The sequence below is a fragment of the Opisthocomus hoazin genome, chromosome 6 (genome assembly GCF_030867145.1).
Source record: "Opisthocomus hoazin isolate bOpiHoa1 chromosome 6, bOpiHoa1.hap1, whole genome shotgun sequence".
Classification (NCBI taxonomy): domain Eukaryota; kingdom Metazoa; phylum Chordata; class Aves; order Opisthocomiformes; family Opisthocomidae; genus Opisthocomus; species Opisthocomus hoazin.
In genome coordinates, this window is record NC_134419.1 from 7,690,895 (window position 1) to 7,708,139 (window position 17,245).

Sequence of the window (17,245 nt, forward strand, 5' to 3'; positions counted from 1 at the left end):
TTTATACTACATTAAAAAAATCCATGAAGATTTTTATTGTTTTTTTATAGCACAGGATTTATTTAATTGCAAACAAAACTATTATTCCCTGTTTATCTTTAAAAAATCTCCAGTTAAAAAAAAAAAGGCATAAAAAATACTTTCTACATTTTCGTTGGTCTTACTAACTAGTATGCAAATAAATAATCCATTACATATACTGTTACTCCACTGTATTCCAGCATAAAATCAACGTCCCTTACACATTACTTCAACTGCTTGAGCAATTACCCATGCAACACAGGTAGGTCCCTGTCCCATATATTACACAGCTTAAAATCACGATCCTATTTTCAGAGTTAAGCAACTTAAAAATCAGGATGGTCCTATGATACACAGGATGCTCTTGCTATCTCCATCTCCCCTAGTTTTTATGGAAACTAATAATATATATAATACAGAACATTGGTGTGATAAAGGAAAGAAAAAAACAAAGTAACTCTTACTTTCTATGCAGGATTGTAAACATAGCCTTAAGCAGTTCTCCACACTGCCACATGAACTGGAGGTTCTTGTTATGACATTTTGGGGTATGCCTTCGTGGTTTAGAAACAGCTGAAGGCAAACCTGAAAGCTTCCTACTCTGAGTCTAATAACAACTTAAAAATAACCATTCAGAACCAAGAAGACCATCATCCCACCATGGTATCAAACATCGATCAGACTCCTGCCTAAGTTTAAAGCGAAATCCTGACCTTCAGCCCAAGCTAACATTGACCTCAACAGCATCAAAATTTCAGCCTTCACAATCACTGATGCATCAGTTAATATACTCTTACAGAAACACTTCGTTTTTCTGCCCAGTATAAGCCAGCCCATAGATAATTAGAATAGTGGCTAATCAAATTCAGGTCACAGTGAGTTGTACTATTTATACGAAATTTCCGAGTTGCAGATCGAACATGTACACCATCTCTGCCTGTGGCAGAGTCTAGCTGCATAACCTCTCTTTCCCATGGCACACAACCGAACCTACTCTATTACACTAAGACCTGAATTATGTGACTCTCCACAGCATAATCATTTATCTTCTTTACAATAATCATGAAACAAAAATCTGTATGTGCATCCCTACTGCAAAGTTCATACCAGAAGGTCACACTGCTAAAGCTGTATATAATGGAAAGACAAATAAAGCTTGGGAATTATTGTCAGCTGTAATGAAAACACACTAATTATGTTTTACTGAAACGAATCTCCTATAAAAAGTATCTGAAATGTACTCAAGTGATGAAAAGAGAACGAAGACAGGGAAGTCACATGTGACTGAAACCAAAGATGACAGAAGTTACATTAAAAATGCAGAAGTTATATTACAGAAGAAACATTGCTTAAACAGACATAATACAACTTTGCGTCAAATGAGCAGCACTGTAAAGACAATAGGTGAAGCACACGGTTAGCTGATCTAATTCATACACAGACACTTCAGATGGAACATAAAACTACTTCTATTCCAATAATTTCCCCTTCATCCATTCACATGGCAGATTTTTATCTCAGTGTTCAATTGTAACACTGCCATTTAAGACACTCAGTATAAAACTGATCACAATATTTTCTGAAGGCAAGAGTGTTAGCCAACCTCAGAAGCTAATGGCTCAACAGTAATTTTAACAAGACACTTGAAGCAGTAAATCACAGAAAGGAAGAAGTATGTTGCAAAATGAGTGGAAATTCAGGTCTCTGTTCACATGTTCTGCAGAAATAAAGGGAGATAAAGATTAGATTTAAACTTACTATAAGTCCATCAGCGTGCTTCTCCTCATTATTTTGGTCCTTAAGGAAAAAATGTTAAAAATATCAACATAACAATCTTGTACAACTTATCAGTTCTGCATTATGCGAGAACAGCAATTTTCTCTCAGGAATGATTACATTTTCAGCCATAAAATGTTCCTCATCATGTGATAAAATAAGCGAACTTAGAAGAAACAATTCTATATGTAATCACTGCACCTCTGAAGATTAGCATTTTCTGAGGATCCGTCCACACAGGTTCAAACTATGTTAAAAATATCCTTTCTGCACTGCAGAGTACAGTTACTCTTTACAAGGTAGGGTCTTCCCAAATAGCTAAGAGCCCCCCAAAACATGGTCTGCAGCACCATTGAGTCCCTGAAAACCGAAAGACGCAAAGTTCTGAACAACGATTAGCGTACCGATCAAGTTTTCAAAAGCACTTTTTGCTTTTGAAAGGCAAAGGTGCCTTTATAAGTTAAATGTTTTTAACTTTCATTTTTTGATATCCACTAGATTTTAGAATGTTCTTAGATTACTTACAGTCTAGGATTTGGGGGGGGGGGTTGCCTAGAAGCGTATGTGAAAGAGCAGGAAATGCATGGAATAAAACTGTCATCAGGGGAAATTACACCAGCAACAGACAAGTTAATGCCAACAGTTAGCATAGTTTTAACACTGCACCAGCAAAAGCATAAATTTCACTAAACACTAAGCCAAATCCCTTCACTTCTGCTGCAAAGTTTGTATTACCAGTGTATCAATTCGTAACTTTGTTTGGTGTAAGCCTTAAGACTTGTCTGCAGAGTATTTCCCCAGATTTCCAGTTGTTAAGAGGAACAAGAAAAAAAGATGTAAATAGTATTAAGAAAGTCGGCACATACGTATGTTTTGATATTTTATACGTTTTTCCTTAGCTTATATAATTGGCAATAGGCCGCTCAAATGTCCGGTCTCCTAGCTGGACTTTCTTAAGCAAGGCTTTCCATGACAAAAAGGACACTAACGGCAATGAGTTCCACTGGGTTGCAAACTTACAAAGTGTAACATCGGAGTCCAAATTTTTTTTTTTTTTTAAACACAGAAAATTTCCATGTTATGCTATCATCTCTAAGATCTAAGAAATAAAACACAAAGATGCTGCATCTGTACTGAAGCTGGCTATTCTACCTCCGTAATGCACCATCAGCAACGTGGTATGCTGATGAGGTCAGGAAGGGAGAAATGCCACAGAACTCTGCAGGCATGACTGACCAGAAATGATGGTGTGAAAATAGGAAGGCAAAGATGCAAACTAAATATTTAAATTGTAAGAGCTACTTCATAAAATGTGTAATAATTTCTGTCATAAGACTGTAGTTTACCAAATCACAAAGACACCATTATATGTATCTTTACAACGCACACAAGAGTATCAAAGGTGGACAGCTTCATCTGTCATACACACACAGGGGAAAACACAAGCCAAAGGCTCCACCTGCCCATCCCACTTAGTTTTATTTTGATTGCTTTTTGACAAGCGACATATGTATTGTAACATATTCCTATTTAGCGGGTATTTATTTCATTATTTTGAAAAGAAGGCCTTGGGTCATCTCAAGTACAAGTAGCACGATTACACACTTGATTTGCCAATACATTTAATGAATATTTAACTGCCCAAGTCCTAAGGCAGGCTGCTTTAAAAGTCCATGAAACAGTTCAACTTAACACACAACAACAACAAAAAAAAAAAACCAAAAAAAAAAACCAAACACCAAAAAGCCAGGTTTGCCTCAATTGGCTTTGTGTTTGAAACAGAGAGATGCTCTGAGTACACAGGGAAGCGATAACAATTTTAAAGGTATGCTAACAACCTGAAGGTAATTGTGAAGTCTGTCTCCTAATGAGAAAGGCACTGTAGAAGTAAAAATGGGGTGCAGGGGTGGTGTTAATATGATTTATTTTCAGCAGTGTAAGTCAGAAGCCATACTTGCCTTACAGCTTTGGGAAAAAAGTTGGCAGAATCTTAAAAGGTTCTATACTGGAGAACAGAAAGCTATCAGTCAGACACAATATATTTTTGCATATATAATGCTTCACATACATGCAACTTCCAGAACTGTAAAAACAAACCAAAACACCCTGTATTCTTAATTTCCTACAGCAGTAAGAAATCAGGATACCAACACAGTTTACAGAAAAGGGAGAGGGGGCAGAAGTGCCATTTAGTCAACAAGCAGAGAGAGAAGCAGCAAAATAAAGATTAAAATAGCAAGAAGATTTATAGCGGGTATTTTTCACTACATGTGGATCAACGTCTTCCAATTAGCTGTGCATAAACCACCGATTTAAACCACCTTATCTTCAATAGCTCTACAACCCATCTATTTACAATGGTTAATATTTACTGGCACTGAAAGGAGGACTTCAGGGTCTGATTTAGTGTAACAGAAAGCAAGTCTCAGCATCCCTGCGGGACCCAAATTATACCTATGCCTTACGCTTACGGTAGTTGCAGTAAAGCACTGAACCCGATCAAAAGAGACTGCAACTGCCACTACAAGTTCAGTTTTGTCCATTATCACCAAACCACCTAACCAGCTTCAAAATTTGCTTAGCATCAGCACAAGATAAACAATCATGTTTGCCTATCCCCCAATAAACTTGCCCATAGCAGAAACTGATATTCAATAGAAACAAGAAAGCTCAGACACCTATTACCAGCTTTGATCAAGAACCTGAAAAGCAGATTCTAATTCTGCTCTTTCAGATTTGCTAATTACATAGCAAAGCTTTTTTTTAAAAAAGGTCAAAATTTCATAGGAATTAAACCTCTGAAAATAACAACTATTAAATACATTTATACAGTAATTAACTAAAAATGAGCAAGTCATTTGCACACAGTATCTCCAACAGCTACCTTAAGACAAGTCACATACAGCTGTGTAAGAAAACCAGCATACTACCATCTGAGCTACCCATAACTGACTCCACCAAATCCCCAAAGAATGACATATAGTCTACTGGCTTCACTGTACTAAAACAATTCTAAATATATCCAGAACTAAATAACAGCAAATTATTAAGTACTGACGTTTTTCTTGCTATCACTACAGTGAAGGATTCAAATAGTATGACAGTATGTTGATTAAAGACTGTTGTAGCTGTAGATTCATGTGGCACTTAACTATTTCAATATACCCTACAATCTGTGAAATATTTTTGGGTTTGTATAAACCTGTTAACTAATGCACCTTTTCTTCAGAATTTTTAAGTTACTGATATGAAATTTTAATTTCAAAAAAATATGCACTGATCCTTTCAGTGAACGACTGCTGATCCTGCAAGATTCTACATACTCCAGTTTTCACTGGCCTCGGAATTTTGTACTATGTATCTGGCCTCCTGAATGAAAACAAACAGCAGTATTGTATTTGAAAGCTACAAAAAGAAAAAAGGTGATCTAGACTACAGAAAAAACCTGAATAACTTACTCCAATTTCTGAACAAATCAGAATGTGTTCTAAATAAATTCAGTCTTATATTCTGAAAATACAATGAATTGATTTATTTGCAAAACCCCATCTTCTTTCACTTTGGTCTCAGGGTATAAAGCAGCAGCTCATAATTAACATACTCTAAACACAGTATGTGAAGGCCTGTAAGAGCAGAACTTGACCAAAAAAAATTCCAAATCTCACTAAGTTTTAAAAAGTCACAAAATACTTAAATAAAAAGCATAAGTGCATTACCCCATACTGCATTCTCAAATAATACAAGTCTTACTTCAAGAAGTTCCAACATCGTCGAGAACTTCAGACCTATTAAACACCTTGTCAAACCAGCTTAGATCATTAACATAAAAATTTTCCTTTTTTCTATTTACTTTAGTCACATTCTTAAATGAAGAGAAAGAAAAGTTTTGTTAGGTTTCTATTCTGTCACCCTTATGTTTGCTGCAGTTCTTATTTAGTCTAACAGCAAACTGCAAAAGAAAGTTTATCTCAAAAGAAAAGCTTTGTCATCAACACGACTGTTACCATGAACTTTAACAGGACTATCTGCTGTGGAACTCAGTAGTTCAGAAACTTAATTAAAATAGTAGCATAAATCAACTTATACCATATTTTTATATATATATCCTGGATCACACAGAACACGCTTTTAGATTTCAATTGTTTTCACACAGATTAATGCTGTATAATTAAAATTCAAAATAGTTTACAGCGTACTTACTTTAGCAATCTGTAGCAACACAATGCAGTGTTTTATTGATTCTACCATGCTCTAGGGAAACAAAAATAACAGAAAAACACCACTTGTATTACTTATCCTATAATGTTTTGTATTTACGGGTATTTTTATTATTACACAGAACATTAACCAAAATATTGGGCGAGAACTAAATGGACACTCACTTCCGTAGAACCCCTACTTTCCCTTCCCTTTTTGTTTTTTTGGGGGGTTTTTTTTGTTTTTTTTTTCTTCCCCAGAGACAAAAGCACAGCAGTAGAAAACTGGTTTCCAAAAGCCACATATAACACAGGATGTCAGGGTGAAATGGAGGTCAGCTTCAAACTTTCAGAGTGCTGCAAACAGGTAAACCATCATGTGAAGAGAGGCTGAGAGAGCTGGGATTATTTAATCTAGACAAGAAAAGTCTCAGGGGAGACCTTATCAATAGGCATCGGTATCTGATTGGAATGGCAGGGTGTAAAGAAGATGGAGCTAGACTCTTCCCAGCAGCGCACAGTGACAGGACAACAGGCAATGGCCACAAATCAAAATACAGGAAATTCACCTCAAACATAAGAAAACACTTTTTTATTCTAGGGATGATCAAACACTGGAGCAGGTTGCCCAGAGAAGTTGTAGAGCCTCCATCCTTGGAGTTATACAAAACCACAATTAGATTTGGTCCTGAGCAACCGGCTTTAGCTGACCGTGCTCCGAGCATGAGGTTGGACTACAGACCTTCAGAGGTCCCTTCCAACCTCAACTACTCCATGATTTTATGACTCGAAGATGCTAGACTAGAAATAAATCTGCATGCAGCACCAGAATCAGGCTGCCTCTGCCACCACACTGTTGGACCTAAGTATGGATTCCCACTTTTCTATAAAAACCTTTAAAAGCTTTCAAAAGAAAATAAGGTGAATTACAGAATCTACAATAGATATGAAAATGATAGAAACTTACACTGGTTGTTTCTTTAAGACTTTCAATTTTCTGTAAAAGAAAAATCAAAAGAGTGTGGTTAAAGACAGGATTTCCAGCATCTAGTTTGACCTAAACACTGCACAAACACTGTATTTTAATCTTAAATTGGTGGAGGAAAAAAACAACCAACATGCTAAAGACTATTTCTGTATATAGACACAATTTTCATTTTGTAATCGACAAGACATAAGTCAAACTGATAATTAAAGCTTAAAGATGACAAGGTTAGAATTTCTGAGCAGTGACATTATACATAGTTACTCATAAAAGTCTACATTTCAGTTTTGCATAACATCAACAAAAATGAAATGCAGTATCAAGATTCACTCTAAATTCAGCTTATATCCTTACACAGTGTGCTGAACAGTGGTATATTCCAACAATCAATACTACTTGAAAATATCATCATTCAAATATAACAAACATATGCAGTTAAGCACAGTTTAAAAAAAAAATCACTACAAACAGCAGCGCACACATGTTCTTACTCTAAGCCTCCAGTAAAAGTGCATCTGGAAATCTGCCTACTTAATTTTATCTAGAAACCCTGGTTCATAAAGATTTCCTGCGTGGAATTGCACTTCAGGCATGCAAAAGGCATCTGCATGCTATTTTACACACAAGCACGAGCTATCTAAGAAGCATATGCATCCTGTTGATGTCCTTGGGCCTGTCTGCAGAAGGCAAAATTGTTAAACTGGACTCAGCACTGAACCTCTATAATTCAATTACAGGACCTCTTTGTTTTGATTAATATGTGTGCCTCATGTGACTTGAGTTACGGTCTTTTTGATTCTTGAATAATCAAAGAGTGCAAAGGAACTTTTTTCCCCACGCAGCAATGCAAGCCAAATTCTACACAATAAGAGAGCAACATGCACCTCTAAATCTAAAGGAATGAATAGCCTCAGCTTGTGGATGTAAAAAAATGTAAATGCAGTGACAGCTTCCCAGACAGTAACTAGAGACAAATTTTTCAGTTATACTCTGTTCTACATACTATTCATAACAATGCTATACATTTTCTTAATGATTAATTGTCAAGAAGTGGCCAAATAGCACCCACCCTCCGCCTTTTCCACTGAAAGACTGGACCATGCTGATCTAGGACACAGCATATCAGGGAGGTCATACCACAAAGTTATGATATATTTACTTTTGCTGCTAGCAAAGAAATATGCTAACAGATAAAAATCCTTTTGTTTTGTTTTTGTTTGTTTTTCATGTCTCTACTATACTTCCAGTCCAAACTTTATAAACACTTGTTCAAAAAAGTATTTTAAATATAATGACATCAGTGAAGTTTTGAGACTTTTAGCACCAAAATATAACAGGCAATGTACCCAAACATACAGGCCTTGTCAGATGAAGGGCTATGCACGTGAAAGAAATCATTCAGTCTCAAAGCTTTACAACCAACCGTAGGCAGCTGTCAGCAGTTTTGATTATTCTTTACCTATTTTTTCCCAACAATACTCCCCAGAGTATTTACACACCAAATAAACTGGTATCTCGTTCCCTCCACTGATACAATCTTTCCTGAAAATATGAAAGTGATGTCAGGCCATATAACGAAACTCAGTCACACTGTTCTCCCCTTACCCATTTGTAATTTTCCAAACAATAGACTAATTAGACATTGTTATTCCTACACATAGGCACAGACAAAAGGGTAATTTGCCCGAGATGACACAGAAGATCCAAGATGGAAATAAACTCCGATCACCTGGTTTCCAAGGCCTATCCACAAATGATACAATCATAACTTTTTCCTCCATGGAAATGAATTCTTCGTGAGCCAACCAGTAGTAACAGTATGCATTAATCCTTTTTTTTTTTTCCCACATCTGTACTGTATGGCTGCCTTGCAAGAACAGAGCACAGAGAGCTGGAGTATCAGCTTCTTCATGTGTAGACAAAAATACGAGAACAATGCAAGCGAGTCAGACTCAGCTCCTGGAAAGACCCTTACAAAGAGCAACAGCCCTGCTCTTTACGGCTAAGCAAACATGGATATGGAAGTCTACGGATTTTCATGAGCAGTGTGTTATTCTACAGTGGTGATGTAAGCAGCCATAAAATAAAGTTTGTGAACTCTCCCCTTCTAAGATCTTCTACAAACACACTGTAGACATCACACTAAGGAGGGAAAAATGAGTGGATGATCATTAGCAACAAAACCTGCATGCTGACAAGAGTGGTTGGGTTGGAGAAGTTAGGAGAATGCTTGTGTCTCATCTCATCAGTTGCACAGAACAACCCTGCTAAGCATACACACTGCTATGACCCTTGTAACTTTATTCTTAAGCTCTCTTTTGTTTAAACTCGCATTAAAGTAATACAGATCGATTAGAAAATACAAAATTGTAAGAAAAATCATGGACAGGGTAAAAGAAGAGGTATGTTGAAGATAAAAACCATTACCAATAAAAATAAAACCAAAGAATACAATTTGCTACTAAAAGTAGATCCTTCTCTTTGAAAACTGATGAAGATAAAAATTTTTATAAGAGAGATTCCCTAGTTTTAGGTAATGAATACCCATATTTTCAAATGAAACATCAGTTTCCTGCAGACTTACATTTGCAGAACGCAGCCACATGCTATACCTAATCTAATCAAATTGCAGGCTGCTGTTGACACTACCATCTACTTGCTGCTTTTTGCACCTTCCTGACATCTGATTTTTTATGAAGCCACTAGTGATCCCACAGAAAGCTAGTTTTATTTCATTGAAAGGGATTTTTGCATCATTCAACAATCACATGACTACCAAGAACTGGATCAGCTCGTCCAGCAAAGCGAGGCAGCAGAGGCGTGCAGGGGCAGCCGACCCGTGGTCGGAATCAGTAAGGTGCAACCTGAATCCATGCCCTCAGCCTCGGATTTACTTCACAAAAAGTACTTGTGAACCAAACAGCTTGAGCAGGCTACACTTCCCACCAAAATCTTGTTAAGTAATGTCAGCTTTATTCCAGCCTGCCAAATACACCCCCCTTCACTGTTCTGATACTTTTGAATGCTGATAGTTTTATTCTCCCTGATGTGTGTGGTGAAAACAGTTTCACAAAACTGAACAGAAAAGTTTACTTCAAGTTCTCACCAATAACAAGCAAGCAAGGCCCTGTCTTGTCTTCACCTTAAAACACGGTACCCTCAGATCACGCACCTTCCTTTACTTCCTACGTAATCAGATACACGCATTGTACTCCATCAGTGCATTGAGCAAAACTGGCAGCACTGCTAGTTATAGTATGTTCACAAGACAGTATGATCCCACCATACAGTGCTAGCTGTAGTTCTGCCAGAAGTACTGACACAACAAAGGGAATTCATGACAATCACAGTTGTTTCTCAGTCTTCAAAATTCATTAAGTCTTCATCTGCACTGTTCTCTTCCAAGTTCAACAGATTACCATGTCTCAGAAGCAATATATTCTGGAGCTCTTGAAGCATCTCAGAACACCTACACCCTACATGGTTATCTTCAAAAGACCAAATATTCTGTAACTAAAAACTAGCTCATCCAATGCTCTGAACACTTGCAAGAATAATAGCTCAGGTTTTCAAGGCCTAGCCATAAACAGTTGCAGAAAACAGCACTCAGCTAACTGGGAAGCACATAGCACTCAAACAACTAAATCTTGTTTCCTCAGAGGAAAAAGAAATACAGGTTGGATGGAAGTATCCTGCAGGTTACACTCAGCTCATGGTCTGATAGCTGACCCATACTTCCATAAACAAATAGGAAAACTGCTAAATACACCATCAAAAAACCTCTTAGCTGCTTTAGTACAGGAAGAGACATGATCAGAAAAGTGCTTCGCCACGTCTTTTTCATTTTTAATAGAGAATAAATGGAATCTATAGTTACAGCAACACTCATCAAGATTTAAAACCAGAGGAAGCCGACCTCTTCCAAACAAGCCTCCTGCTTTCTCTATAAAGTCAAGCTGTCTGTTCCATAGATACTTCGCAGAGATAAAGAAAGAAATCAGCACAACATGCGGAAAGTCTCCAGGGATTAGAAGCACTGTCACGGGGAAAAAGCAAGTACTGCCTGATCTGCAAAGTAGCATCTGGAGAGAGGTCAAAATTGAAGGACAACTCTTCCCAGTAAGATGCACCGAAGGAGAAATACAACAAACTCTTCAGATCTCACTCTTCTGGTCAGTTGTCTACAGATTCAACACACTTACACAGAGAACGTCCGTACTTCAAAGTTATTTTAAAAGCCTGTACAGTACTCCAGAAAATACATCGCTTGTGAAGTCCTTAAGACTCCACATAACACAACAAACAAGATGGATAACACGTGAAAGGTCACAACCACTATAAAGAAGTAAACTAATCACACAAAGCATCAAACTGTTCTCAAAACTGAAACCAAACACCAAGAGAACATCAGCTTGTTTTTCACAAGTGAAATCGGGGCCGGGGGCAGGGGGGTGTAGGGAGGGAATTAGGATGAAATACACCACTACCCTACCTTATGATATTAAAATTACTGCATTTGCTGAAAGCAAAAGCAGCTCCTCAGTAAGGAAGATTTCATAAGGAAGTGTTAAATCCCTCCTCCACACCACATAAATTAACACACAAAACCAGTATGCTACTTTCTGCCAAACCCACACGGCCAAAGGTATGTGCTAGCCTTTCTTAAACACAGTGATTGAACTCTGACCCACAAACTTGACTCTGAAATGGAATAGGAGGCAATGCAAAAAAGCCACGTAACGCTTAAGTGGATTACAACCTCGCTCAAACAGAAGTGCTCCCCATATAGCAAGTTACACTTCTGGCACCCTCACCTAAGGTGAGTGAATTACTGTATTCTCTGCCTTCCAATACATGGCATGCTAGCCACAGAACTACACAGAATGCAGACTGATTATGTGAAATACATCATTCTTACTATTTACTTTTTTCCTTCAGAATAGCTTTGCTATTCCTATAAACATTAAACACTCATCCTTGTTAAAGATTAAAACCCAGCAAATTTAAGTCAAAATGCTTTAGATGGTTGGATAACAGAGAAATAATTGTTTCCTACAGACTAAAACATTTAATGTTATGACACCCAGTACTACTAAAAATTCTGTCCACCACCTACTTACAACACAAATAATGTTATCAGTTATGCTTTAAGTGATTTTGACAACTTGAGGAATATGAAAATAGACCAAGCATGTTTAAATTTCTATAGACTATACCAAATTGATCCACAAACCCATTTGATTAACCAAAATAAGCAATATTTAAGACAAAATGTACTTGCTTTTCTCTGTTCATCATCTTTGCAGTTCTGGAGTTTTTCATCAAAGAGCTAAAAGAAAGACATACTTGTGAAAATACTGAAAGTGTTATTTTTTTCATACGCCAAAATTTCATATATTTTTTTCAAACACCAAAATTTCAAAACCAAAAGCATTTAATAAGTATCTAACTTGCACAATCCTGGTATTATGACCCAAACCAGTTTTTGCCTAATATTTCTTTACAGCATTTGTGATATAACAAACTTATACCTAATTTCTCACATTATCCCACCCTGGAGGAGACCAAATCTCAGATCCCAGCTAGTTCCACAGCTCAGTCTGGCGTAGTTCTACCATGGTTTGAACAAAAAAGTGAGGTTAAGTGATGAAAGCTACACTCATCAGAACACCTCAAACTATCTTTCTTTTATTTCAGCAAAGACTTTTGGGGCATATAGAGTGCTTACCAAAAGTGCCTCAATCCTTATCAACCCTTGCAGGTACCTTGTTATTCAGGTACATGATTCAAATCATGTAAGATTTGTAAGCAGTTCTTTTGGAAAGATATATAGTAATTTCCTCCCAGCATTAACTTCTATTTATTTTCTTAAAAGTGGAATATGAGATGCAGCTATGCAAAGTAAAACAAATCCTTACTGATAAGCTTGCATGTGTATTTAACACAAGCTGAGCTGAAACAGTTAAAAGTCCCCTCCAACAGCACTCTATGGTGCACATACAAATAACCATTAGGTGCAAGTTATTGGAGGAAGAAAACAGATTAAGGATAATGCTCAAAAGTCTATCACATCCACCCTTGCTCAGAAAAGATGGTGTAATTTTTAGTAGGTGAGCTACAGTTCTTTACTCAACTGCCTGCCTAAAGCCTACTCACGTGTTCCCTTTTCCCCTGAAGGCTGATTTCTGGTCCTAAAAAAAGACCGTAATCTCAGTCTGTCCATCCTCAAATTCACTCTTCTTGCATTACTTATTACTTCCCATACCCTCTCCCCCTAGGTCTGAAATAACAATTAGAAGGTCTGAAGATTCAAATACCTTCATTCAGCGAAGCATGCTAGATAGCTCCGGAGCAGGAGACAAAACTAACTCCTGATCGAGTCTTTGCAGTTTAGCTGTGAATTTTGTTTGCATCTCTTCTGCCTACCTCCGTTTCTGCTGGCATGCTCTTCCCCCTCTCCACCCTCCCCTGCAACTGATTTTTGCTGAGTATCCCACATGCAATACTTGCCCATCGTATCAGGAAAAAAAAATCCAAACCAGCAGAACTGAAGCAATCTTAACAGCAATTTTAACCTGCTGAGTCATGGGAAAAAGCATCCTAACCAGCAGCAAAAACTGTTTTTCCCAATAAGATGAGTACTGAGAGATATGACCTCCTCATTCCTCACCTTCCCACTTACTTTTAAAATATATGTACAAAGTGTAAAAGAACTGTATTTGTAGAAAATTTCTACACAATGTTTTCACTCAAGGACAAAGAACATTCGCTATCACTACTGCAACTAAGTCTGAAACTATCTGCAACTGTAGTTACGTATTACTTGACAAAGTTTTCCTCAAGATAAATTCTACCATGCTTTGAGCAACACAATGCTTTAATTGTTTTAAAATTAAACTTTAATCATCTCTGCCATTTCCATGAAGCTGCATATACAAAAGAATGGTTCAGCCACCGTAAACCATCCTATAAAATCTTTGAGTTATTCTCATTTTCTAACTCTATTTTAACAATCCCAAGATCCTTTCTAAGAGAAAGCCATTTTCAGCTTATTTCAGCCCTTTGCTTGTAACTTTTAATTTTTATGCTTGTAGTAAAAATCTCTTTATTTCAGAAGTGGTTAGAACTTTTGTAACATCCTAAGCTAGGGGAAAAAGAACATAAAATTCTATCATCATCAGACTTCATATATGAAAAAGGTTATGTTTTCTCCAGTTCACAGTCAGCTCAGCCAGATGAGCTCTCTCTGCATCCCACATTTACCGGAACATGTGCCAAGCATACAACATGACTCTCTCCCTCTGTTGAGCTTCCTTTCCACCAGACCCTGAAATCCACATTGACAAGCAGACTCCCAGTACAGTAAATACACCAGTTAGTTACCATACCTTCAACTGGTCTATCAAGATCTGTAAGTAAGCATCAGCCTCAGTAAGTTTCTTGTCAAAATCGTGAACGCTGGGAACAAATCCTGAATCCACACCCTATATACAAAAAAATAAATAAAAATTAAATACATTAATTAGAGTTTCAGAGGAGGAAAAGAAATAACAAAAATATGGTTTGCCTGCCAATTGACTGATCAAACGTTGCCTTGCCTCTCATCCTGCCATGTGCAAACACAGGCACACAGCTGAACACATTTGTCTGCTACTTGCAGTTAAGTCTGTAACAGTAAATTGCTACACATTTGCAGTGGGGGTATAATCATCACACACCAGAGTATTTCATTACTTACGATTGAACAAATCCCCCTAAATTACACTAATTAGAGTTTCTTTGGAAAATATGAAGGAGGATTCAAGTTTTTTCTGAAGACTGTCTTGTGACTCCACATTCTTGTATTTCAGTATAAGGAAGACTAAATCACACCCAGCTGGATGACTGCACTTTTCACACTTCAGACAATATTGCTCAACTCACAGCTTCTTAGCTAAGAACTGAACTAACGAGTGCCAAATCTCTTCTTAAATATGGACCCACCATTGAGCTGAAAAATTCAAAATTATTATTCCTGGTTGCCCTAGTTCCTTTACAGCTATAGTTATTTGCATCCTTATAGCTATATTTTATTTCTTACATTTTGTTGCACATATGCCAGCAAGGACAAAGTATCAGTGCCATGAGAATGATTACTTTTATATTTTCTTGCTTGCAAATATGTTTCTCTTAAACATGTAGGACTCAGTACACTTCTGCATATAACATAATCCCTACCTTTAAACTGATAAACCACGTATTTAAAGACCTGAACAAACTCCCACTGGGTTACCACATCTTCAGTTACAGGAAAGAAAAGAGAGTGAAACTGATCACTTCTAACTTCAAGCACATACGCTATGTAAACATATTTAAGGTTTATTTATATAATACCTTTAATGCAAATGGAACTGCAAAACAAATATTGATGCACTGGCAGCTTAAAAAAAATGTACAATGCAAGTTAAATACATTGGAGGAAAAAGCCCATGAAGGATAAAGAAGCAAACACCAGTTATAATAGAAACATAATCCTGAGAACATCACAGCAGCAACACGACTTTCCTACTAGCCTAAATATTTTCACCTGTATTCACATTGATGTAAAATATGACATCTTCACTTCAAACTCTTACAAAACCATCCACTGTGCTGTTTTGACTGCTGAGCATCTCCCGAATCTGAGTGTGTAAAGCTCAGCCAGTGGGGAAAAAACACCACATATGGGGGAAGATAGGCAATCCGTATTTGGAAAATTCCATATTAGCATAACGTTTTCCTTGACACTGTTTGCTGTGTGAATACAGATAGTTTCTTTCATTTTTGTACGCTAATGGGCCATCATGTTAAGAACTTTATCAGTGGCTCTTTAGAGGCATGAACACTTGCGTGCGACAGAGGAATGACTTGCTCTTAGGTCTGTCAAGCTGCATGCACAGTATCATGCACACCCTGAAACATAAAGCCATCTACTGACTGAAGATATTCTTTATTCTTTTGCTAAATCTTAAACTGCGCTACCGACTGACACCCAGATCTCGACAACAGTTCTACATCAGTAAATCTATCCATACAGATTAGTTTGTAAACAAGCATAAAAAAGAAAGATACTTCCCCCAGTATTAGTCAGTCCACATTGGACAAATGTAGAAATAGTGTTTTTAAACAAGGAGCACAGAGGAGAAAAGAAGAGAACCATTTTGACTACGCCAAGAAATGAAGAAATGACAAAAAAACCCCAGTGTAACAAGTTATCAAAAAGAAACTAACAGGCAGAAGGGAGAGTTCTCTCAGCCAAGTTTTGGCACTCCCTCAAACTAGTCAAGTTCAAATTACACTGAAACTAGATCTGAAACTATATGAAATTAGTATTCCATTTCCTTGTTGAAAACAGAATTGTTTGCACAGCTAGCACCCAACACCATAATTTCAGCAAATGGCCTAGTGTGCTCAGTTAAAAAATTCTGGAGGTCAGGTTTTGTGTATCAAAACTGCATGAACTACACAGAAAACTTCTGCTGAAGATACTATATGCAGAAATATAGCTTATTATGCAAATTACCTGTATGCTGCATCAAAATACTGATCTGTACTTCAGTCACCAGTCTATGACTACTAATATGTAACAACCTGGTATTTTTAGTGGTGGCTTAAAGATAAATTCCAATCTCAAATTTCAGCCTCTTCGCACTAAGGGAAAAGCCGATTAAAACATTTAATGTCACAACTGAGCACACAACCACATCAAACTCAAGAGCGAAAACTGCAACCTAAAAAGTTCTATTAGAAAGTTAAAACATCAGTCAATGTAAAGAGAAAGCCATAAAAGCAAGTATAGTGTCACGCTGACAAAAATAGTTTTGAAAAGAAACACAGGTACTCAAAGCTGTAGCACTTCACTAGTTTGTGCTTGGTTTGTATAAAGACAGTTTTGATGACATCTGATAACCTACCATGCAAATATACTAGTCTGTGTTATACAAGATTAGGTTAATAGTTCTAAGTTCTCACCTAGTTTTAAAATTGAAAACCAAAAGATAACTGGAAAGTTAAAAATACTGAGATTAGCAACAGCACGGAAAAAAACACCATAAATAGCAAACAAAATTAATCAGTATTTCAAATCCAGCAGTAATTTAGAAAGAGCAGATATACAAAGTTCAGATTTGCATAACAAATCCTTATTTCTTCATTGTCTGGTCACCCAGAGACACAGCAGAGCAAAAAAGGGGTCCCTTTTCTGTTCCCTTTACTTCCCTCCCCTGCCATATAGGAAATGAAAGAAATG

The 17,245-nt window shown here is 37.0% G+C and overlaps 1 protein-coding gene across 4 annotated transcripts in view; it reads right to left on the reverse strand.

Moving 5' to 3' along the window:
- The window catches only part of OSBPL9 (oxysterol binding protein like 9), a 66,448-nt gene that overhangs the window by 13,040 nt on the left and 36,163 nt on the right, over positions 1-17,245 (reverse strand). For 2 of the 4 annotated variants that reach the window (XM_075424504.1, XM_075424503.1), the window contains 5 exons: positions 14,367-14,462; positions 12,260-12,307; positions 6,961-6,990; positions 5,998-6,048; positions 1,780-1,818 (listed from right to left, as the gene is read on the reverse strand). In XM_075424504.1, the coding sequence (XP_075280619.1) occupies positions 1,780-1,818; positions 5,998-6,048; positions 6,961-6,990; positions 12,260-12,307; positions 14,367-14,462 (264 nt within the window). Of the gene's footprint in view, positions 1-1,779; positions 1,819-3,755; positions 3,777-5,997; positions 6,049-6,960; positions 6,991-12,259; positions 12,308-14,366; positions 14,463-17,245 lie in introns of those variants that run through there. The other 2 variants (XM_075424505.1, XM_075424506.1) reach the window with 2 other exon arrangements.